The sequence below is a fragment of the Cynocephalus volans genome, chromosome 15 (assembly GCF_027409185.1).
Source record: "Cynocephalus volans isolate mCynVol1 chromosome 15, mCynVol1.pri, whole genome shotgun sequence".
Taxonomy (NCBI): domain Eukaryota; kingdom Metazoa; phylum Chordata; class Mammalia; order Dermoptera; family Cynocephalidae; genus Cynocephalus; species Cynocephalus volans.
In genome coordinates this window covers 77,199,646-77,223,870 of record NC_084474.1, presented here as the reverse complement: position 1 = coordinate 77,223,870, position 24,225 = coordinate 77,199,646, and the positions used below count along the sequence as shown (strand labels likewise).

Genomic DNA, 24,225 nt, shown 5'->3' with positions numbered 1-24,225 from the left:
AACCTTTTTGTTAAATTAAGCTTTTTTGAAATTTAGCACATTTAAGGTGATTAAACTGTATCTATATCTTATTGTTAGTAATAATATTGTAGAGTAATGCAAATAAATAATTATGTAAATATCATTAGGAAATAAGATTGTCAGCCTAAGAGAAAAAGAATATAAATATAAAATAAATAAGTTTAATCCTTTACTTTGAATTAGAAATGTTTACCCTAAATCTTTTACTTTGAATTAGAAATGTTAATATGAACTCATGATGAAATTTTTTTTTAAAAGAAAAAATATGTAACTTGGGACACTGAAAAGACCTAGAAACAATCACAATCCAGTAGCAATTAGTATCCCTAGTCCCCAGAATGTGGTGTGTAAATACTAGGACTCAGGAGAGATGGCAAATTACAGCACTAAGCATGAAATAAGCAAGACAGTCCTGGAACATCTTGAAATGCCTGGAGCAAGGAAGCAATCAAAGAATACCAAGATCATATGAAAATGACATAGGAGCCAATTTGGAAGGGGCTCCCATTGACTAAAGATAGGACAGTTATAATGACTACAATAGATTGAAATGCATCAAACGCATATGATTATTTTTCAGTGATGACTTTAAAAAAATTTTTATTGGTCAACCCAGAGGTTGCTGAGTCACTGACTTTTTACTCTGAAAATTGATAAAGGAAAAGAATCAAACATTTATTTTTCCTGTCCTATACAGGTCATGATTCAGGGTAATTCAATAGTTGATGAAGTAATATAGTTCTTTATAGGAAAATCACAGCTAAGAAATGCAAGAGGAATGATTGAGTTAGAAAATTACTATTTTGCAAACTCTTATGAAATAGTGTATGTGGTTTTTAGCTGGGAGTGATTTTGCCCACCCCCTTCCCCAGGAGACAAATGTCTGGAAACATTTTTGGTTGTCAACTGGTGGGGAGTAGCTGCCAGGATATAGTGGGTGAAGGCCAGAGATGCTGTTAAACATCCTACAATGTACAGGACAGCTCTTCACACAAAAAATCATCTGGCCCCAAATGTCAATAATGCCAAGGTTGAGAAACCTTGATTTAAACAGTAATTAACCAATGGTTGCTAAAACAGTGTAGTAAAAAGGTTGATAGGGAAATTTATAAAGGGCAGAGCAAGCTGATAACACCTCACCTAAACCCAACCCACTGATAGATCTTAAGTGAGAAACTGGTGTTATGTGCCTCTTACAGTAATACAATAGGAAAGTACATGGTATCTTCCTATGAAATATGCTATCTCAGTTTAACCTGCTCTATAAAGATTCTAGATCTAGCTACCCATTTGCAGGAAATATGAAAGACAGGAGGAAAAATGAAATGATCCCACCAGGAAGCAATCATCCCAGTCCAGAAGGTGGGAAGGAAATTCTGCAAGACAAATGACCCGGTTTCTTCAGCAGATAAATGGCATGGAGGGAAGAAAAGCAAGGGGTATGGTGGGAGCTGTTAAGGATTTGAGGGACAAATGACCAAGTGCAGTGCCTAGATCTTGTGTGGATCCTGGATTGAACAAATCAAATGTGAAAAGGTACTTTGAGACAATCAAGGAAAACTGGGTGTTAGATGATATTAAAGAATTATTGTCGTTTATTTTGGGGTAAGAACATTGTGGGTTTTTTCATTTTTGTTTTTGTTTTGGCGACTGACCAGTATAGGGATCCAAACCTGTGACCTTGATGTTATAAGGCTGTGCTCTAACCAGTGTGGGTTTTTTAAAAGTCCTTCTCTCTTAGAAGTACGTAAATGAAATACTTAACATGAAATATTTTTGGATTAAGCAATGTGTCTGAGATTTGCTTTTCTTTTTTTCTTTTAGAAAGCAATTGGGTGGAGATATCAAATAATATTTATAATTATTGAAGTTAGGTTATGAAGACATGGCGATCATTTTACTATTCTCTCTCCATAATAAAAAGTTTAATGTGTAATTAAAATTCTATTTTTTATGCTTTATGTATATTCTACTTTATTTTGGTGTCCTTTGATAACGTATATACACTGGAACATTATAAAATTTTAGATACTATTTGTCCTACCCAGTACTACTAGTATTTTTTTGATGTTACATCCATGTTTGGGAATTCTCAAGCTCCTTTGTAAAATTAACTTTATGAGATGGATTCCAGATCCATTTGTGGGGCTGTAAAGACCATCTTTGGTTTGCATTGATTTCAGTTTCTTTCTTTTTTTTTTTTCTAACCTCATTCACTCCTTTTTCTGTTGTTTTTTTAAAGATAATTTATTATACATATGTGTGAGGTACAAAGTTGATTTTTCAATAGTTGTGTGCAATGTGTGATGGTCAGATCAGGATAGTTAGCTTATTCATTGTTACCATACCATTCTTTGTGTCCTGATTTCAATTTCTATGTGCCATTTAGTATGTTACTTTACAGAATTTGGGGGAGGAGGATGGCTGATAGGTATGGGTATCTGAACTCTTGACCTTGGTGTTATAACACTGCACCCTAACCAACTGAGCTAAGCAGGCAGCCCAGATTTTAATCCATTGAAAGTAGTGAGGTGCCCTGAGAAAATCTGCTCACATGTTTAATGCATAAGATCTTACCAAAAGAAGAATTATTATTGAATAATATATTCTATGTCTATAGAGTATTAATCTCTTCTTTCTTATTTTTAAATTTAGTTCTATCGTTTCCACCCTGCTAGCTCTTATGGATGGATTGGACAGCAGAGGAGAAATTGTGGTGATTGGCGCTACCAACAGACTGGATTCTATAGACCCTGCTTTACGAAGGCCTGGTCGCTTTGACAGGGAGTTCCTTTTTAGCCTACCTGATAAAGATGTAAGAATTTAACATCACTTAAATTTTGACAAAATATGTTGCTTTTTATTATTAACAAGTCTTAGTACAGTAAAAAATTGAAGCTTCTTGAATTTTGTATCATAATCTTACCAGGTGATAGTTGATAGTGAAGAAGTAGGGGATAATTTTTTATTTTTTTCTTTAAATATAATAATGCCTCCCTAAAATTACTCTTACTATTCTTCCAATTTTTTGTTTGTTTTTAAAATTTAAAAAAATTTATTATTATTTTACATTCAAAGATGTTGCAGAGCAGTGGGAGGAGTAGGTAGGGGGGCAGAGAAATGAAGGTGGAGGTAGGGGGCCAGCTCCTTTGCTGGCCTGGTTGTGGAGAGTGTGGGCGTGGCTGAGGCACTCAGCTTCCCCCGCGCCAGCTCAGGAGCCTGGGGGGCTTCTAAGGGCAGGTAGGTCATTGTCAAGCTGGATGCCAACATCAGCTGGGCATGGCTGAGGCCCTCAGCCCCCCACCCACCCTGGCTTGGGGGCTTGTGGGTCTTCTGGTGGCATATTCTTCCAATTTGAGTACAGATTTTGGATGTTGTCAGTTTTGCTTTAGAATATGCAGCTTAATGAACAATCAATTCTTAGCCAATTTGTTAGCCTTGGCTTTTTGATGAATACCATCATATAATCCGACCCAGTTATTTTAAAGCCCCTTAATCTTTTAAGAATCAAGCAAGAAAATATGGGTAGAGCTATCAGTATTCTTAAAAAATAGGTCTTAATATTCACCAGAATGAACTACTTTAGTAATTTAATTTCTCTCATTTACAATTATGATAAATATAACTTGTTCTATAAATGCAAATCTGTTTAACAGTGAAACTAAGTTTTTTTAATCTCTTACAAATACATCTTTTTTTCTCATTTTCTGTTTCATATTTCTGTTTATATTAGGTATTGATTACTTTAAATTTTAGATAAGCAAAAGTTTTTAAATTGAAATTATTCTAATCTGAATAGCACTATTTTTATGGTCATAAAAAAATCGTTTTTATTCATAGGCACGAAAAGAGATTCTAAAGATTCACACAAGAGATTGGAATCCCAAACCACTGGACATATTTCTGGAAGAGCTAGCAGAAAACTGTGTTGGTAAACATTGTTTTAAGCAGTTAAAAGAAATATTATATTCATTTCAGAGATGGAAAAAGTTGTAGTCTTGCAAGGTTATGTTTAAAGAAATACAAGGTTATATGTGTTTCTCAGCTCTTATTTGTGGCATGTTTTCTTCTCACAAAGTCATACATAGAGACATTTGACAAGTTGGCCATCCATCGGGGGAATTTGAGAGCAATGTGGGTGGTAATAGTGCTCTCCTCTACTGATCGTTTATGTTTTCCTAGTCATCCTGTTAAGCATTTTACATATATATATGTATATATAATTTCATGTAATTTTCACATTAGTCCTGTGAAGTAGGTGGCATTATCTCCATTTTAGAGATGCAGAAATGGCTGGAGAGCGTAAGTGATTCTCCAAAGATCATACAGCTGGTAATGACAAACTGGAAGTTGAACCTAGTCTATCTGATTTTAAAACTCTTGCTTTTGACACCTATGCTATACGTAGTGCTTGCTTATTTCACTCACAAAAGTTGATTTATTTGTTGTTAGTTATTGCTACTATGTAAGTTTACTGGATAAATGAGAGATTTTAGTCTTATTACTCCTAAATATTTTGTTACTATATTGCTAGGCTGACTTTTAATCTTCTTTCAAGCATGGTCATGCTAATAGGATTTTTTTGTTTGGTTGGTCATTTTTTCCTGTGCTTTGATCAGGATACTGTGGTGCAGATATTAAGTCAATATGCACTGAAGCTGCTTTATGTGCTCTACGTCGACGCTATCCACAGATCTATACAACTAGTGAGAAACTACAGTTGGATCTCTCTTCAATTAATATCTCAGCTAAGGATTTTGAGGTAGCTATGCAAAAGATGATACCGGCCTCCCAAAGAGCTGTAACATCACCTGGGCAGGCTTTGTCCACCATCGTGAAACCACTCCTTCAAAGCACTGTTCACAAGATCTTAGAAGCCCTGCACAAAGTATTTCCACATGCGAAAATCAGAACAAATAAAGCATTAGACTCAGGTATAAAACTTGATTGACCATTTAAAATTCGTTTTCATAATTAGTAAAATGAAACATGTTTTATATATCCCAGAAATGTTTCTTTGTAAAAGAATCTTAAAAACAATGGTTGTGCTTTAACCTGGGATATATGAAGGAAATTTACTTCACAGATTACCCTTAATCTCTTTTAAGTTTGGAATGCATTTTTATATTTACTTTGTTACTCATATCTACACAAATATTTTGATGCTTAAAAAATTTTTGTTGAAGTATGCCAATTTGCTAACTGAAGCATTACATGAAGACTTATATTGCAATCAAAAAAGTTAATAATGTGTAATTTTTTTATTTTGTAGATATTTCTTGTCCTCTGCTAGAAAGTGACTTGGCATATAGTGATGACGATGTTCCATCAGTTTATGAAAATGGGATTTCTCAGAAATCCTTTAATAAGGCAAAAGAAAATTTTAATTTTCTTCATTTGAATAGGTATATTTTCCTTGCAAATGAACTTTTTTGGTGTGTAAATAGCTAAAAATAAATGAATTTGTTGTTGAAAAGATAAAAGATGCTAGTTAATCTGCTTGTTATTTAAGTTAAAATATCAAATTTTTTTGTTACAGTTGTCACTATAGTAGAAATTTCACTATAAAAAGTATTCATTTAGAGTGTGGGGCCAAGGGTTTGGATGTAAGGGTCACTAAGGTCAAGGATTTGAATCCCCATACTGGCCAGCCACCAAAAAAAAAAGTATTTCTAAAAATCTATGGGCAGGGCCTGCCCATGGCTCACTCGGGAGAGTGTGGTGCTAATAACACCAAAGCCACAGGTTTGGATCCTACATAGGGATGGCTGGTTCGCTCACTGGCTGAGCATGGTGCTGACAACACCAAGCCAAGGTTTAAGATCCCCTTACTGGTCATCTTTTAAAAATAAAAAATCTATGGGGGCTCAGTTGTTTCCAGAAACTGTTTGAACCGTGTTTTTATGATTGACTGGCCATATAGACTTTTGACCTGTGAAAGTTCATAATTGATAACTTGGGGGAAACATTTAAGCTTTTTTTTTTTTTAAACATATCTTCTTAATCATTTCTTTCAGAAATGCTTATTACCAACCTATGTCTTTTCGACCGAGAATATTGATAGTGGGAGAACCAGGATTTGGGCAGGGTTCTCACCTGGCACCAGCTGTCATCCATGCTTTGGAAAAATTTACTGTATATACATTAGATATTCCTGTTCTTTTTGGAGTCAGCACTACATCTCCTGAAGAAACATGTGCTCAGGTAATTCATTGTTGCCCAAACAAATAAGTTATAAGACAAAGCAGTCTTCAGAGACAAAATCTGGAATTGCTGCATTCTTTTTGCATTGTGTTTTTTTGTCTTTCTGATTTCTAACTTCAGGTTTCTAAGATGGAACTATGCAGAATTGCTTAGTTATTAAAGAATATGGGTTTAAATCCCAGGGCCATAATTTAATGTTTATGTGACCTTAGGAAAGTTATTATATCTCTCTGTCCCTTTTTCCTCATTTGCAGAATGGAGATGATAACAGTATTTACCCCAGAAGGCTGTTGTGAGAATTAGATGAGTAAAGTACTCAAAATAGTAACTGCTCCTTAGTAGTCATTCAGATATTCTGTGGTTTCTGTTTTTGCTATTTTTTATATTTAATTTTTTTATGTAAAGTATTTTATATTTTTATTTTTGTTTAACCTTGGTTACCACAACAAGTCTTTTAGATTTCTTGAGCTGTTTTCTAGTTGCTTAAAGTAGTTATGTTTTCTAAAAAATTAGACTTTTGCGAAACACTTAAAAACAAGGTTGTGGGATTTCGGGAAAGCATTTAAAAAACTTGTGGGCTTTATATGATAATTCCAGGAGGTTAAACATTGTTTCAGACTAATAGAACTAGCATTACTAATGTGCCAACTCTCTAACTGAATATGATTTTTTCCCCCTCTGCTAGATGATTCGTGAAGCTAAGAGAACAGCACCAAGTATAGTGTATGTTCCACATATTCACTTGTGGTGGGAAATAGTTGGACCAACACTCAAAGCCACATTTACCACATTATTACAGAATATTCCTTCATTTGCTCCAGTTTTACTACTTGCAACTTCTGACAAACCCCATTCTGCTCTGCCTGAAGAGGTAATTTATGGGGGGAAATTATTATACTTTAAAAAGAGAGTTAGGGCTGGCTGGTTAGCACAGTTGGTTAGAGTGCAGCCTTATAACACCAAGGTAACAGGTTTGGATCCCTGTACCAACTGCAAAAAAAAATAAAAAGAGAGTTGTTTGTACCAAAGTAGTAATAACTTTTATAAAAATTCAAGTGCTATAGAAGGTGAATAAAATGATAAAGAAAAGTTTTCTAATGAAAGATACCATTGTTAACTACTTGGTGGATGTGCTCATTGGTTAAGATGGTATGTGTATATGTGTATGTATATAGTAAGAATGCATTATAATTTTTTTCTCTTACAAAAATGGAATTATGTGATGCATATTATTATGCAATTTGCTTTATCCACTTATCAGTATGTCTTGTATATTTGTCAGTACTTAAGTTTCCTTTTAAGAGCCTCATGGCATTTTCCATTGGCTTGATGTAGCACAATTTATTTATTCATATCCCTGTTGATAGGTGTTTTAGTTGTTTTCCATTTTTTTTCTATTGAACTGCTATAGTAGGCATCCTTATGTTTTAATTTGTATGAGCATTACTATGTGGATTTTTCTAGTATTGATTCCCAGAAATGGAATAGCTGTAGCTGCATCAAAGAGTATATGTTTAACATTTTTAGTAGTTCCAAATTATTCTCCTTTAAGTTTGTGCCAATTTAGATAACTATCAATAGTGAACAAAAAGTTCATGCTTCTTCTATCTGGAATACTCTTCCCTACATACTTGCTGGTGTGATCCTTTGTTTTTGTCAGGTCTCTGCTCAAGTATTACATCAGAGAGGTCTTTCTTGATCAGTTTCTCAATTATAGCTCCTTTATCCATCACTCTTTTTTTCCCTTTCCCTACTTTATTTTTATTGCTACGTGCCATTATGTATTGATTTGCTTGACTCTGTCTCTTCTGTTAGAATGTATAGTACGTGAGGTCAGGGACTTTTTTTCCCCACCTCTGATCCACGGCATACATAATAAACACATTGGGAACTTCTGTGTATTTTCTTTTAATGAATGGTTTAATAAGTGCTTTTTTCCTTACCTTTGACAAAATTGGTTTGCACAGTTTTTAAAACATTAGTAGGAAGATCAATTCAAATACTTCCTAAAGAAATATTTTTTTGAGTGCTTACTCTGTGTCAGGCATGGTTCTAGGCACTGGGAATCTAGAAAATATAGTGAGCAATATAGACAAAAACTTTATCCTCCTTACATATATAGGGTTACCATATTAGCTGAGGGGGAGAGAGACATAAATAAATTTTAAAAATATATAATAGTAATTATTATGACTGAGAAAAATTTAGCTAAGTAGTGCCAAAAGAGTGTGGGTAGGATTACAATGTTAAAAATAGACTAGGTAAGGCCTCAGCAAGATGATGACATTTGAGCAGAGACCTGAAAAAGGTAAGGTAGTGAATCATTTGGGTATCTGTGAAGCAAAACCTCCTGACAGAGGAAAAAGCAAGTGCAGAGTCCCTGAGGCAGAACTGTGTCTGGCTTTTTAGAAAAATTACAAGAAGGTCAGGGTGGCTAGAGGAAAGTAAGTAAGGGGCAATGTAGGAAGAAATGAGGTTGAGGAGGACAAGATTATGTCCCTGATGGCTCTGTTTTAATAGTTGATGATGAAACAAAGTTGAATAAGCCAAGAAATAAATATAAAGTTTATATTGTAGACTCTTTGGGTGAGGAGGGTCCTTAAAGATTTCTAGTTTAGTTAGTTATCTAGTTCAGGACTCTCCCTTACAGTCTCTCCTTTATGTGGATATCCGACCTTGAAACACTCTGCAGTTCTGCTTGTTAGCTCTGATTCCTAAAAATCAAACTTATTTTGAGAGGCTTCCATTTTTTAATCTCTATTTGTTTCCCAGATAGCATAGGGAACAGGTCTAGTATGTCTTGATCATGACAACTCTTTGTATATTTGATGTATTTATACACACACACACACACACACACACACACACACACACACACACACACAAAAAATATAATGTTCCTTTCTATCTCTGTACTCTGAGCCAGGCTTCTTCATACTAATCATTTCTTGTATGATATGATGTGTTCATTAAGGTTATTAATGAAATAGAAGTTTATGTCTTAACACACTTAACAATACTAGGCAAGTGACTAGACAGGCGGGTCTACCCTTCACCATGCAGTCATTCAGACATTCAGGCTAAGAGAGACTTTCTTATTGTGCTAGTCTGTTTTCTGTCACTTATAACATAATGCCTGAAGCTGGGCAATTTACAAAAAAAAAGAAATTTATTTTTTACAGTTTTGTAGGCTGAGAAGTCTGATGTTCAGGGGACACATCAGGTGAGGGCCTTCTCCTTCATGGGTGCTCTCACAGAGTCCCAAGGCAATGCAGGGTATCACATGGCAAAAACGGCTATAGCACTTTCATGTGCTCTCATTATACAGCCAATCCATACCCATGATAACCTATTAAACCAATAACCCATTACTCTCTTAATGGATTAATCCATTCATGAGAACGTAGTCCATACAATTTAATCACCTCTTAAAGGCCCCATCTTTCAACACTTCCCACATTGGGAATCAAGCTCCCACATGAGCTTTGGAGGGAACATACATTTAGACCACAGCACTCCTTTTCATCATGTCACTTTCAAAGTTGCTTTCATTCCAGCCAGCTGAAAGAATTGGCCCTTGCGTGCGTCTGATCTGGAAGTGCTGTGTATCATTTCTTCTCACATTCTTTTGGCTAAAACTCAGTTACATAGCCATATGTCACTGCAAGGGAGGCTAGGAAATACGAGATAGCATTGTGCCAAACGAAGAGGACATGAAGTGTGTTAATAATGAGCTCTGCTACACATTACACCTATTTGAAATTTCTTCAAAATTCTAGTCACTCTACTGAATATTTTTTTCTGTTTCTTTTTAAAGACCACAGCAGAATGAATGAAGTACTTTAGCAATGTTCTGATTAACACAGAGTAAAGAAGAATTACTATTTAGTAGCCATATTATAACATTGGCTTATTGTGCTTACTGTCAGTTAATACTTTGTTAATCATTTTGAAGTTTGGAATAAAGATAATGAGTTTATACTATTCATAACAAGTAAAACAAACTAGCTGAACTTTCTTTATATGAATGAAGAGGGATTGAAAAAATATAATCATTTTTATCTGGAGAAACTTTATTGAGAATATAGGAATTCTGTGCTAAAAGATCTTTTCTTAAAGGATAGCTTCTTTTTTTTCTTAGGGCAGTATTTCCTAAGCATACAATTGTAAACTGGGTAAAGTGTCCCATTACCCCCAACTGTACAGTGAGGGGAATAGGCACAGGACTATCTCTGTAAAATGTAAGTGGGTTCTAAAATTTAAAGTAGAAGAAAAAGGTTCTTGAATTTCTAAGAAAATTTTGAAAAAAAACAATGAGGTTCTTGGTCCACAAAATATCAAAGCATACTACCATAAAGCTACAGTAATTAAAACTGGAATTTGAGCCAGAATGGATAAATTAATGGATTATACAGTGCATTAGTAGACCTTTGTATACACTGTAATTTAGTAAATGAATTAGCAGAAATATAGTCATTTCTTAAATTATATTGGAACAACAGGAGGAAATTTTTTATATCAAAAAGTACTAGAGAAAAACATTTTCATAAGTGTCTTAGTTTATTTATGCTACTATAACAAAATACCTTAGACTGGGTAATTTATATGTGGAAATGTATATCCACAGTGGAAAATGTATTTCTCACAGTTCTGGGGGCTGAGAAGTTCAAGATCAAGGCACCAGCAGGTTCTGTGTCTGGTGAGGGCTGCTCTCTGCTTCCAAGGTAGTGCCTTGTTGCTGTGTCCTCTCATGGCAGAAGTGTCGAACACTGTCCTCAAATGGTGCAAGGGCAAAAAGGGTCTTCCCTAGTTCCTGCCAGCCCTTTTATAGGAAACTAATCCTGTTCATGAGGGTAGATCTCTCATGGCCTAATTACCTCCTAAAGGTCCCCACCTCTTGATACTGTTGTATTGAGAATTAAGTTTCAATGTGAATTTTCAGGGGGACACAAATATTCCAACCATAGCAATAATCTTGGAGCATAGAAAACTGTGCAAGTCAGGAAATGCGAAAGTCGTAAATGTGAACTTCTCTACATCAAAGACACCCTGAACAAAGTACACAAGAAATATACTGGTTATAAACATTATCCAATAATAAATAATAATAATTATTATACTGGGAAAGTTCTAGAAGTTTGTCTTGAAACATCCTTTTGGAATCTTGTTTTGCTTTTTTTTTTTTTTTTTTTTTTTTTTTTTGCAGTAAAATATACATAACAGAATTTATCATTTTTAAGCATGCCATTTAGTGGCATTAAGTACATTCACAATGTTGAGCAATCATCACCACTCTCTATTTCCAGAACTTTTTTATCCCAAGCAGAATTTCTATACCTATTAAACAATAACTCCCTTTGCGTCTATTAATTTATCTATTCTAGGTACCTCATGTAAGTAGAATCATAAAATACTTGGTTTTTTGTGTCTATCTTACTGCACTTAACATAATGTTTTCAAGTTTCACTCATGTACAATGTGTTCAGATGTTATTCTTTTTCAGGCTGAATAATATTTCATTATATGTATATACCACATTTTGTCTATCCATTCTTCTGGTGTTGGACATTTGGGTCGTTCTTCACCTATTGGCTTTTGTGAATAGTACTGCTATGATTATTGGTGTGCAAGTGCCTGTTTGAGTATTTGTTTTCAGTTCTTTGGGATATATACCTAGAAAAAGAATTGCTGGGTCATGTTACTGACTCTATGTTTAACTTTTTGAGAAACCACCATACTGTTTTCCATGGTGGCTGTACCATTTTACATTCCTACCAGCAAACCACAAGGCTTCCAAATTTCTCCATATCCTTGTCAACATTTGTTTATTTTTATTGAACAACCACTTATTCTCATATTTCACATCTCACTTTGGCTTGTGAAAGTGAATTACTTGATCTCAACAAACCTTTTAAATAAAATATTGTCATGTTGGTTACTATATTAATTGAAGTTTGGATTCATGAGTTTTAAAAGTAATCCCATGTTTTTTAGTTTCTAATATATTGCATACATGGTTTATACATAAATCCAGTATACTTAAAAGACTTGTTTTAAAAAATGATTTCTTTATTTTATACAATTTTTAAAAATATGTGTATAATAGGGCTGGCCTGTGGCTCACTTGGGGGAGAGTGTGGTGCTGATAACACCAAGGCCATGGGTTCGGATCTCTATATAGGGATGGCCAGTTAGCTCACTTGGGAGAGCGTGAGTCTGACAACACCAAGTCAAGGGTTAAGATCCCCTTACCAATCATCTTTTAAAAAAAAAAAAAATTGTATAATAACCTTCTGTTGTATTAAATGATTGATATGTGCATTGTGTATGCTATATGTATATATATATACACTGCATATATATATATATACACACACGAAATATTGCTCTTTTTTTTTAAGGTACAAGAGTTGTTTATTCGTGATTATGGAGAGATTTTTAATGTCCAGTTACCTGGTAAAGAAGAACGGACAAAATTTTTTGAGGACTTAATTCTAAAACAAGCTGCTAAGCCTCCTATATCAAAAAAAAAAGCAGGTTAGTTCCTATATCAATATTAATATATAATAATTTTGAGACAGTTGGTGTAAAATATCTGTTAATGGCATTGACATCTATCTGATAATGCAAATTCAAAACTTCAGTCAGGAGGTCGATGCATCTACTGCTTAAAAATCTCTGTGCTTCTCATTAAAATGGACTAAAGTTCTTAAGGCCTTTCATTGTATAGCCCAATCTGTCTTTCCTAGCTCATTTTTGGCATTTGTGTCACCTCCCCAACCCCTGCCCCCAATCTCTTTTCTTAAAGCACTCTCTCTTTAAACCATCTAAAACACATTTTACCCTTTCACAGTTTTGTTAATGCCTGATCTCTGTCAGTAATGCTTTTATCTGTCTCCCATCTCTACCTAAAGAACTACTGTCCTTCTAGTATAAATCATTTTATTTTTTTCTTCATTATGAAGTCATTCCTAGCTTATGTAGGCAAAATTAATTGTTTCTATCTTTATGACCTATTGTGCTTTTTTTGTATTACTAATATGACATTACAGTGATATAATTATGTGTCTTACTCCCTTAGTAGATTGCCAGCTTATTGGCATACTCCTTTTTTTATCCTGAGTACTCATTGTATATCTGTTTAAACAAAATTAAATTTTTGTTGTATTTGAAACACATCACAATTTTTTATTAGTTCAAAAATTGACTAGTAAAGAAGACTTTTTTATAGTTAGAATATTCTTGTCCTGGAAATGATGCATTTTCAAAGTTTTAGTAGCCTCTTAAATTATCTGAAGATGGAACAGAGGTCATGACTTTTAGGAATTAACATTCTAAATTACAAGTTACCAATCATTTCTAGAGGGGATGTAAGAGTAGAAATTATGACAGAACTTTTGTATTCCAAATTCTTGGATTCTTGGCAAATGTAGGAAAGATAACCCGTCAAAGCCAGGCAGTGTTTGCACTGAATCATCTGTTACCCTCAATATTATGAAGGAATAGTAAGTAAAATCATCCGTTCATGTGAAGTTTTACAGGCCTTAGAGGTACTCCCAGTAGCACCACCACCTGAGCCAAGACCGTTGACAGAAGAAGAAGTGAAACGACTAGAAGAACAAGAAGAAAATACATTTAGAGAACTGAGGATTTTCTTAAGAAATGTCACACATAGGCTTGCTATCGACAAGCGATTCCGAGTGTTTACTAAGCCTGTTGACCCTGATGAGGTATTAATTTAATCTTTGGATCAATTGTGTTCTGAGCCATAATGCTTCAAAGTCAGAGAATATTCAGATAGTTTATATGGTTCCCTGTCTATACTTTGAACTTGTTTTCTCTGTATGGAAAGATGTACTAATTTAGTGTCCTAAGCACATAGAGACTTTAAGAGCTATGTAACACATTTTCCTTTCATACAGAGAATCGACAATTAACTGTTCACCCAACCCAAACATTCTAGAAGCAATGTGAGAATGTCCTAATGCCACATGATGCTACTGTGACCTACATGGTTGGAATTGAGATAGAGAGCCAGGTCTTAAGTTGATATCAAAGGATGGGTGGCAGTTGGATAAGGAAAGAGATATAGGATGTTACTGGAGAATATAGCTGAGCAAGAATAGGAATAAATACAAAACACAAACAGCCTTAGATATAATCAAAGGTTTCACAGTAATATGTTATTATTATCTATATGTATTTATTATCTATCCCCTATATTCCCTGGCAGAGAAACTTGACTCATATGTTTTTTATGTTTAGAGTTAATTTAGTGATTCGGTCATCTTGAATTTTAGGTTCCTGATTATGTCACTGTAATAAAGCAACCAATGGACCTTTCATCTGTAATCAGTAAAATTGATCTACACAAGTACCTGACTGTGAAAGACTATTTGAGAGATATTGATCTAATCTGTAGTAATGCTTTAGAGTACAATCCAGATAGAGATCCTGGAGGTGAGCATTAATGAATTTTTTTTCAGGGGGTGGAGTGGGGGCTGCTAACACTTAGAGTTGATTTTTATGTCAGGTGCTATATAATAAACATTTTACATTCACAATGCCATTTAATCCTCACAACAACCTTCTCTGCCCCACCTCCCCCCTTCTAGCCTCCACTTTACAGATAAGGAAAGTGAAGTGTAGAGAGGTTAAAAACCTTGCTCAGGGCCCAGCGCCAAAAAAAAAAAAAAAAACTAAACAAAACTTGGGTCATGCTGCCAGGAAGAGGCAGAGGCAGAATTTGAATGCAGGGCTCTTTCAGTCCAAAATCCCTGTTTATTAACAAGTATATGATATACTCTCTAATGAGACACAAAATATCTTGTTTACTTTGTGTGTCAGTGCTCTTTCTCAAAGTGGAAAAATAGACACTAATAAAATAGGTTTAAAAATATTTTCTTAGTTAAGACCATTACAGTTTATATTACAAAAATATAGTATAACAGTTACTAATAGTAATATTTTAAAAATCTAAGTCCCCCATTTTCTTTCTTCAAAGGTGGACACTTAAGTTTGGGGATATCTTTCCAGACCTTTTTGTATGTGTATGCCCTTTCTAGTCTCACCTACCTCCTCTATTAACAAATAAAAGTTTATAAAGTAAAGGATCTTTAACGATGTCTTTTACTGCAACTTCATTTCTAAGAAATGTTTTCTCAGGTGATTCTTTTTTCCTAGCTTCCTATTATTGTTTTATAGATGCAGAGTTCTTATTAACTCTCTCAGTGGATAAAAAATACATTTTTTAAATAGTTCTGTTTCCTTCATTAATTCTCCATTACATTGGCTTTCTGTTTTTAAATTGGTGGTGCTTATAAATTAGATTGATTAGCATGGGGAACTTCTGGGAGTTTCTTCAACAATTGAAAAGCTCATCGGTCTCTCCCTCCTAGTCCTTTACCCCACCTTCCTAGGCTTTTCCCTGTAGTTCAGCATTCTGGAGGTAAGCAGTCGGAAACAAGCTAGCAAGCTGGGAACACCCCTTAATTGTAGGAAGAAGGAAACAGTTACCCTAGAGACAGGGCCTTTTCTGTTCCAGTGCAATCATGCTGCTACTGTTGCTTTTCTTTCTGTTTATTGTGGCAATGTAAAATTACATTAGACCAGTGGTGTTCAAACTTCAGTAGGCATCAGAATCGCCTAAAGGACTTTTTAAGCTACAGATCACTGGGCCCCATCTCTAGGGTTTCTGATTCTGTAGGTATAGGGTATGGGGCCTGAGGATTTGCATTTCTAGCAAGTTCCCAGATGATACTGATGCTACTGGGCCCAGGAACCACACTTTGGGAACCACTGCTTAGACTTTGTCCTGCCTTTCTTCAGGCCCAAATGCCATGTTAGAAGCCCCCTGTAATATCCTATACAATGTTGTAGTTATTCATGTCAGCCATAACCTGGGAGTGAGTATTGAAGCCTCTTGCCCTAAATCTGGCAGTTCAAGGGATCTTGCCTTTATTTATTATACCTGCATTTTGCCTCACAGCATATTTCAGTTTGCAGCACTTATACTCTGAGCTTAGGATTTAGGGTTGCTGTTTCATCATCTTTGTTTAGTTTTTCTGTCAATACAGTAACATCCTCTATATCTCTTCCAAAATTCTTTCACATTCCTGCTTCACTAATGACACTAATAGCCTTCCCTTTTTTGTTGTTGTTGTTGTTGTTTAGTCTTGCTATTGATTGATTGATTCTTACATTTTTTTCTGATATTTCAAAGGGACCTGAATAGGGCAGAACAATAACATTGTTTAGGTTTACTCTGCCATATTGAATCAGATGTCCAAAACATTAGATAAGCACCAAAAACAAACTAACACAATTCTAGTAACTTTTACTATTCACAGTAAAAGTAAAAAGGAATTGTAATAACTACTGTCTTAGCCCAATACATTGAGTTTATTTTTTGGTAACTTATTAAAAGGGGGAAATTAAGAATTATTTTTCTTTTACTCATTTCTCAGATCGTCTTATTAGGCATAGAGCCTGTGCTTTAAGAGATACTGCCTATGCAATAATTAAAGAAGAACTTGATGAGGACTTTGAGCAACTTTGTGAAGAAATTCAGGAATCTAGAAAGAAAAGAGGTAGGAAAATGATTTGGCATCAGAAAAAGATGCTTCAGATGTCATGTATTGAGTCCTTTTAATTAGTCATTCATGTGGTTCTGAAATCTTGAAATCCTTTTTGACATTCCACATGTCTACTTATAAGGTTGTAGCTCCTCCAAATATGCCCCATCTTACTACCATGTGATGCCAAAGCAAAATTCCACCCTTGCTGGTGATAAAAAATCAGATCCAGAGCAGAATGAAAAGCTAAAGACTCCCAGTACTCCCATGGCTTGCAGCACTCCTAGTAAGTACTTGGGTAATTTCACTTATGAAATTGTAACCTTTATTCTCTTCTAATGCCATTTTTTTCTTCCTCGGTTTGCTTAATTTATATTAATGCATTAATTACATTGATTTTGCATGTATTAAGACAGCTTTGCATTCTTGAAATGAATGTAAGTTAGTTCCTTCCTTAATATCTTTCAAATCTGTTCTCCATTCTCCTGTTGTCATTTCTGCTATCTAGGTTTTACCCCTCTCCTAGTACTACTGCAGTGTGATTTACGTGTAGTTCGTGGTATATGGTAAGCACTCAATAATAAGTGTAAGCTATTTTAAGTCTTGCCATTCTTGTAGTTAATTTCTCATACTGCTGCCAAAGGGATCTTCCTAAATTATGCATCAGACAGATCATGTCATTATCCTCCTTAAAATTATTTAATACTTTTAAAAAGTTATTCATGGTTAAGTCTAAACTCCTTAGAATGACAGGTCCTTTTGTGTTCTAGGCCTTGCCCACTTCTCTACTTTTTTCTGTCTACTTCTGTATTCCAGCCATACTGTGGTTTCTCAAACTCTTTATCCTCTCATATTTCAGGGTTTTTTTCCATCTTTCTTAGAATTTAGAAAATTGTCAAATATTCCTTCATCATTTTTCTTTAAATTCTTTGAAGCTCAGTTGAAGAGAAGAATTCGCAAGAAGTCGAAATGGTACTTAGGCACCATAGCAAAGCGAAGGAAGATTTCCCAGGCAAAGGATCATAGCCAAAATGCTGCAGATGACAAAACTGAGAGTGATACAGAAGAAACTCAAGATACAAGTGTAGACCATAATGAGACTGGAAACACAGGAGAGTCTTCAATGGAAGAAAATGAGAAGCAGCAAAATTTCTCTGAGAGCAAATTAGAATGGAGAAATAATAATTCAAATACTTGTAATATTGAGAATGAACTTGAAGGATCTAGGAAGACAACAGCATGTATAGAATTGAGAAAAGATAAGATTGTTTGCAATGGAGATACTTCTAGCTCTCAGATAGTAGCTATTTCTGATGAAAATGAAGCAAAAGGTAAGTCTCAATTAAAAGCAAGTTACTAATTTTAAAAGATGTTTTGCCCAAAGTTCCAAAATTACTGATTATATCTCAATTTATTGCTTTTTGCTTGTCTTTCAGAGCACGAGTTAGTTAATTAGAAAAAAAAAACAGCACTATCTTTACTTACTATTGAGCTAATAAATCACTATTGTTAAAAGTACACTTTGGCATCAAACAGACCTGGATTTGATCCTGCAGTCCATGACTTAGTAGCATGTGACCTCAGGCAAGATACTTAACCTACCAATTTGTTTATTCATCTGCAAAATTGGGGTAGATAGTTGCTGGATAATGAGATATTTTGAGGGCTGAATAAAATAATCCATCTGAAGCATGTAGCCTGGGGCCTGGCTATACAGCTTTAAGAAGCTGGCAGGATACCCTTTCATTTTTAAGCAAGATAAGCAGTTTGCTCTGATTCTTGCTGAGTGATAAGGAACAACTCTTACCCATCCCCATCATTCTTTTATCCCTGATTGTAGGTTAAGTCCAAGATTATTTATATTTACTCCATGATCCTGCTCCCCCAATTTTCCAGTTAGTATTGTCTTCTTTTGGATCTTCTTGAACCTTTGGCAGTAGATTTGTATGTTTTTTGGGAAAGCCAAACATTATTTAGTCATGCAAAGCAAAAAGGTGGGCAACAGGGTCAAAAATTTATTTTGATCAAAAACAAGTACTTACAAGTTAATGAAACTGGTTTTCTTCAGTAGCTTATACACTAAGTTTTTTTCAAGGGCTTCCTTGAAATGAGTTCTAGTATGTTTGAATAATCATAACAATAATAGACTAGGATATAGCCATTAGCCATTCTTTTTTTTTTTTTCTTCTTCCTTTATTTTTTTGGTGGCTGGCCGGTATGGGGATCTGAACCCTTGACCTTGGTGTTATCAGCACCATGCTCTCCCAAGTGAGCTAACCAGCCAGCCCAGATATAGCCATTCTAATGTGAATGCAGTAAATGTTAATCTTCTGGCTGTATAATTTAGTATGTTTTGTTTGGGGTCAGAGTTTTATTTTTCTTTCATCATTATCTTTTTTAAAAGGACACTATTTAGACACTTGCTTAGATATCAGATCTGGGTTTTTGTCCTGGGTCTTACAACAATTAGATATTTGACCTTAGAAAAGTCTCCTCACCTTTCTTGGTATCATTTTTCTCATCTATCAGTGATTAAAGAAAAAGTTTGCTAATTCCTAATCTAGAATAATTTGAAGGTCCACATACCAGATAGTAAATACTTTAGGCAGGGACCATCAGGTCTCTGTCACAACTATTTAACCCTCTAGGAAAACCACATTGACAGTAGATAAAGTGGATGTCAGTGTGTTCTAATAAAACCTTATTTACAGTGGTTGGCCACATTTCACCAATGAGTTGTAGGTTGCAACCCTTGTTCTAGGTTATTGAGGTTACTTCTAGCTTTTGAATTCTGTGAATCTTGTACCTAGGTAGAAGACAGTCTAATCTGTTGAGGATCCCCTTGAAACTCTCGATTTGAGAAATACTTCTTAAACTGCCCTTAATTTTTGAGTGTAAGTGGCAGTGTCTTAATCTTTTAACAGAAAGAGTTAAGCCAGAATTGGTGTTTGCATCCTTAGTAAATATGCACTGTTATCTAATCTGCCTATTATTTATTTTAGGCATTATAATGTCTGTGGACCAAATAATAGTTATTTAATTTTTCATTCTAGAAATGTGTGTTCTGCGAATGACTCGAGCTAGACGTTCACAAGTAGAGCAACAGCAGCTCATCAGTGTTGAAAAGGCTTTGGCAATTCTTTCTGAGCCTACACCCTCTCTTGTTGTGGACCATGAGCGACTAAATGTATGTAAATTGAAGTCATAATGCTTTCACTGTGCAGATTAGTAATCCCCAAACACTGGATTGTGGACTAGAGGCAGGCTGGCTACATAGAAATTACGTGAGAAACTAGAACTTTTTTTCCTCCCAGCTTCCCTTTACTGCACTGCTCTTTTCCTTCCCCTGTCCGAAATTAGGAATTATATTTGAGGATCTGTGGTAGGAACCAGAGGGAAATAGCAGAGTGATTCAGGTTATCTGTTCCTGCTTCTTTTTTTTCTACCCATTCCCCTCACTTGGGTTTTCATCTTCACCACTCTAATAAAATGACATCCCAATAGCTAATAATACTTGCCTTTGTTAGATTGAGTTTTTTTCTGCCATATCTGTAACATTTGACAACTATTGGTAACTCTCCTTCTTTGACTGTTGTATCATTAACTATGCTTAACTTTAACTACTGTTATAAGCTCCTCAGCGTTTTTCTTGACCATTTTTTGTACCCTCGGAGTAGCCATCACCTTTGTAAGGGTGATCCTACATCTGGAACTCTCTGTGCTGATACCCCTAAACAACAATCTTATCTCCCCAACTAACAACTTAACTGTGTTACAGTTGCCTTAACATATCCGAAATAAGACTGATTTTTTGCCCTTACCCTTCAGAAGAAAAAAAATTATGTCCTAATTCCAATTTACCTGTTTTATTTTGGCCACATACCAAGTCTGAGAACATTGAGATTTTTGATGTATAGAGCTGTATACATTTATCAAAGGTAAGCTATTTACATAGATAAGAGTTTTAACATTTTAGAAAAATCTGCTCTAAGTAGAAGCTGAACCTGCTAGCAGCCATTAGCTCAAGAAAACCTTTTTCTTTTGAATGTGTCAGAGCTATTAAGAACTTGATGTTTATACTTGTTAGAGAAGGAAGCAGCAATATTCCTGGAGCACTTCCTCCAAAAAAAATTTAAGTCTCTGAAAAAGTCTTTTTAAAAATATGTGTGAAACCAAAAGCCCTTATAAATCTTATGACCATGACAATGGTATTCCTAATACTGAAATAGGAACTTTGTATATAGTTCACTATGTTGTTTGGAGTTAGGAGTAGAAATTATTGCTCTACTTAATCAGTTTTTATAACTTTTACAGCTTTGTTCTGCTCTGTTTGTATACTGTATATAATATACAGGTACATCATTTAGAGTTAATTATAGAAAGCCTTTTCTTGAGACTATTTCAACTTGTACTTTTTCTCATAACAACCCACCAAAAGAGGGACTGTGTCGTAATGCAGTGTATCCATTAGGCATGCAATAATGACCTTTTATAAGAGGATAAACTTGCTACAGAATAATTTGCATAAAGGCAGTAGTTGGAGGTAACGAATGTGTTGCTTTATAGTTTTTAACATTCTGGTCTAAATCATTGGTTCCATAAATTGTTTTTATGACCATTACCTATGACCATTTTAGGTGATTTTTACTTAACTGTAATGGCATGTTCTTGTTAATTATAAGGTAATGGCATATTCTGGTATGCCATTCAAGTCTGTCTGGTAGGGACAGAATTGAAGAATTATAGAAATCCAGTGAATCCACCATTTTAGTCATGAGAAGAAACTCTGAGCAGATGGAAAACAAAAATTTTTTTTTTTTGACTGGTAAGGGGATCGCAACCCTTGGCATGGTGTGGTCTGCACCACGCTCAGCCAGTGAGCGCACCAGCCATCCCTATATAGGATCCGAACCCGTGGCCTCGGTGCTACCAGCGCTGCACTCTCCCGAGTGAGCCACGGGGCCAGCCCGGAAAAAATTTTTTATTAGAAGAAGAACCCTGAAGTGAGGTAGTTCACCATTTTTATATAGTATCTTTTTTAGTTTCACATAATGGAATCAATTATAATATACTTATACTGCCATAAAATACCCTGCAAAAAAAAAAAAAAAAAAAACATTGCTTTTTTTCCTGTTAATCTAATTTAAGGTTTTTTGTTAATTTGTCTTTGAAGTTTTATGGCTAGAATTGAAACTGGCAACCTCCTCAGTTATAGTTTTTTGAATGCGAGTTAACCAGGGCAGAGACAGATCACAGAATGATGATAAAGTTAACTACAGCTAAATGTCAGAGCCATGTCCAGAGGCTGCCATGACTCATCAGATGGCTTGGTCTGCCCTCTCTCTTGGCAGAGATAACAATTCTCAAAACCTGCAAAATCAAATATCCTGTTTCACGGAATTTCTGTCTCATATATGTAAACACTCACATTTTTCTTTTAGAATCTTTTGAAGACTGTTGTTAAAAAAGGTGAAAAGTACAATATATTTCAATTGGAAAATTTGTATGCAGTAATCTGCCAGTGTATTTATCAGCATCGCAGAGACTATGATAAAACCACACTTATTCAGGTAAATAATTGAAATTTTTTTTAATGCTCTCGTCACATAATATATCACTTATATAAGATTGCTGAGGCGTATATCACTTATGTAAGATTTAATCTATATAAGAAAATGATTGATTATAAGAATTTAAAGACCATTTTTTAACATGTAGATAATGAATTACTTCTAGGTACAACTAAGTTTAGTATTTTTTAAATCTGTAACTTCATTAGATTGTGTCTCTAATAAACAGTGGAATTATAGTATCTGTAAACTATGAAAATTATTTTTGTGTGTAGTAATGAAGATATGTAGTTCCTTTTAAGATGGGCCTATTTGTTTTCACTTAATCTCGCTTTACAGAAGATGTTAGTGTGCTGATTTTAAAAACAGATGTTGGATGGTACGTGCATATATATATTACCAGTACCTACAAAGTATAAAATGGTACTTGTTATATACCCATTGGTATATAATATATATAATATTTAATATGCTTATTAAAGTATACTATGGTACCTATAAGGTATATATAATACTGGTACCTACAAAGTATTAAATATTGATGTTTATAAGTACACCAGTACCTTGATTATGACTATTTGAATTTAACATAAGTGAATGCACCTCAGACTCATTTCTTACCTTTTTTTTTTTAAAGATGACCGGTAAGGGGATCTTAACACTTGACTTGGTGTTGTCAGCACCACACTCTCCCAAGTGAGCTAACCGGCCATCCCTACATAGGGATCCGAACCCGTGGCCTTGGTGTCATCAGCACCACACTCTCTCAAGTGAGCCACGGGCAGGCCCCTCAGACTCATTTCAAAAGCATTTAAGTAACAAAGTCCCGTCAGTGAAATCAGTTTATATGATAGTCTTAAATACTGAACTGAATTTTAATTTTCACTATCAGATATGTATATGTCCTTAAGGTTGTTTATTTTTTTAAAAAGTAATGAAATAACATTTAGCTTTTTCCATATTGAAACTTACTGTTTTCACTTCCTACCCTTTATCTAGAAAATGGAGCAAGAGGTAGAAAACTTCGCTTGTTCCAGATCATGATGCCATGGTATCGAGTGTTCTTTATATTATTCAGTTCCTATTTAATTCACTTTTGTCATGTCCACATAACTGAAGCAATATGGAATCCTGCATCTTTAAGAAAAAGATTAGAATAGTAAAAGTATTTAAACTTTTCTGGTATTTATGTACATGTGTAACATAAATTACATGTATAAAATAACTGATAAATATTGGAAGTTTGCTTGAACATAGCACTGTAATAATAGTAGTTGAAGTTTGGCCAACTCTTAATAAAGTTATTTTGAGAACTAAGTTTTATGGCACTTAAGAGTAATAAGTGACATTGAAATTTTTTGTATTAAGCACTTTTAATTTTATCCTTCCTAAAAATAGTTTACTGTATCAGACTAGAAACTTACTTAACTGTTGTGTCTTTGCTATGTTTTCTTTAATGCCCTTCTCCTGTTGCCTTCAGCTTCCCTTGCCCATTCATTTAAATGCCAGAGTGCAAGTCATGATTTGCAGGAGGGCTCTTGAACAACTTCTGGCTGTACCACATTCTATACTTGAATATCGAAATTAATGTTTTGTAGATAAACATTTTTATAAATTCTAATTTGGGTTAATAAAGATTTTGAATATTTTTTGGCTTTTATAATTGTATACACAACAAATGTATTAAGAACTACCTTGTTAAACATCTTTTTAACAGCACAACGTTTTTATATTTGAAAACTTTATATCTTTCTAAAATTTTGTTTAGGTTATATTCTATAGGCATCTTCTATATACAATTATATAAATATAATATTATAAACCTTGTTTTAATGATACCAAAAACACATTTCTTT

General features: G+C 34.5%; 1 protein-coding gene across 1 annotated transcript in view; it reads left to right on the top strand.

The window, feature by feature from the left end:
- The window catches only part of ATAD2 (ATPase family AAA domain containing 2), a 58,961-nt gene extending 35,548 nt beyond the window's left edge, over positions 1-23,413 (top strand). The window contains exons 14-28 of the mRNA XM_063079830.1: positions 2,677-2,836; positions 3,862-3,952; positions 4,641-4,955; positions 5,294-5,426; positions 6,039-6,225; positions 6,911-7,096; positions 12,627-12,762; positions 13,759-13,955; positions 14,526-14,685; positions 16,692-16,814; positions 16,942-17,085; positions 17,735-18,130; positions 19,853-19,986; positions 22,241-22,369; positions 23,369-23,413. Coding sequence (XP_062935900.1) covers positions 2,677-2,836; positions 3,862-3,952; positions 4,641-4,955; positions 5,294-5,426; positions 6,039-6,225; positions 6,911-7,096; positions 12,627-12,762; positions 13,759-13,955; positions 14,526-14,685; positions 16,692-16,814; positions 16,942-17,085; positions 17,735-18,130; positions 19,853-19,986; positions 22,241-22,369; positions 23,369-23,413 — 2,536 coding nt within the window. The remainder of the gene's footprint in view (positions 1-2,676; positions 2,837-3,861; positions 3,953-4,640; positions 4,956-5,293; positions 5,427-6,038; positions 6,226-6,910; positions 7,097-12,626; positions 12,763-13,758; positions 13,956-14,525; positions 14,686-16,691; positions 16,815-16,941; positions 17,086-17,734; positions 18,131-19,852; positions 19,987-22,240; positions 22,370-23,368) is intronic.
- The last annotated feature ends 812 nt before the right edge of the window (positions 23,414-24,225 follow it).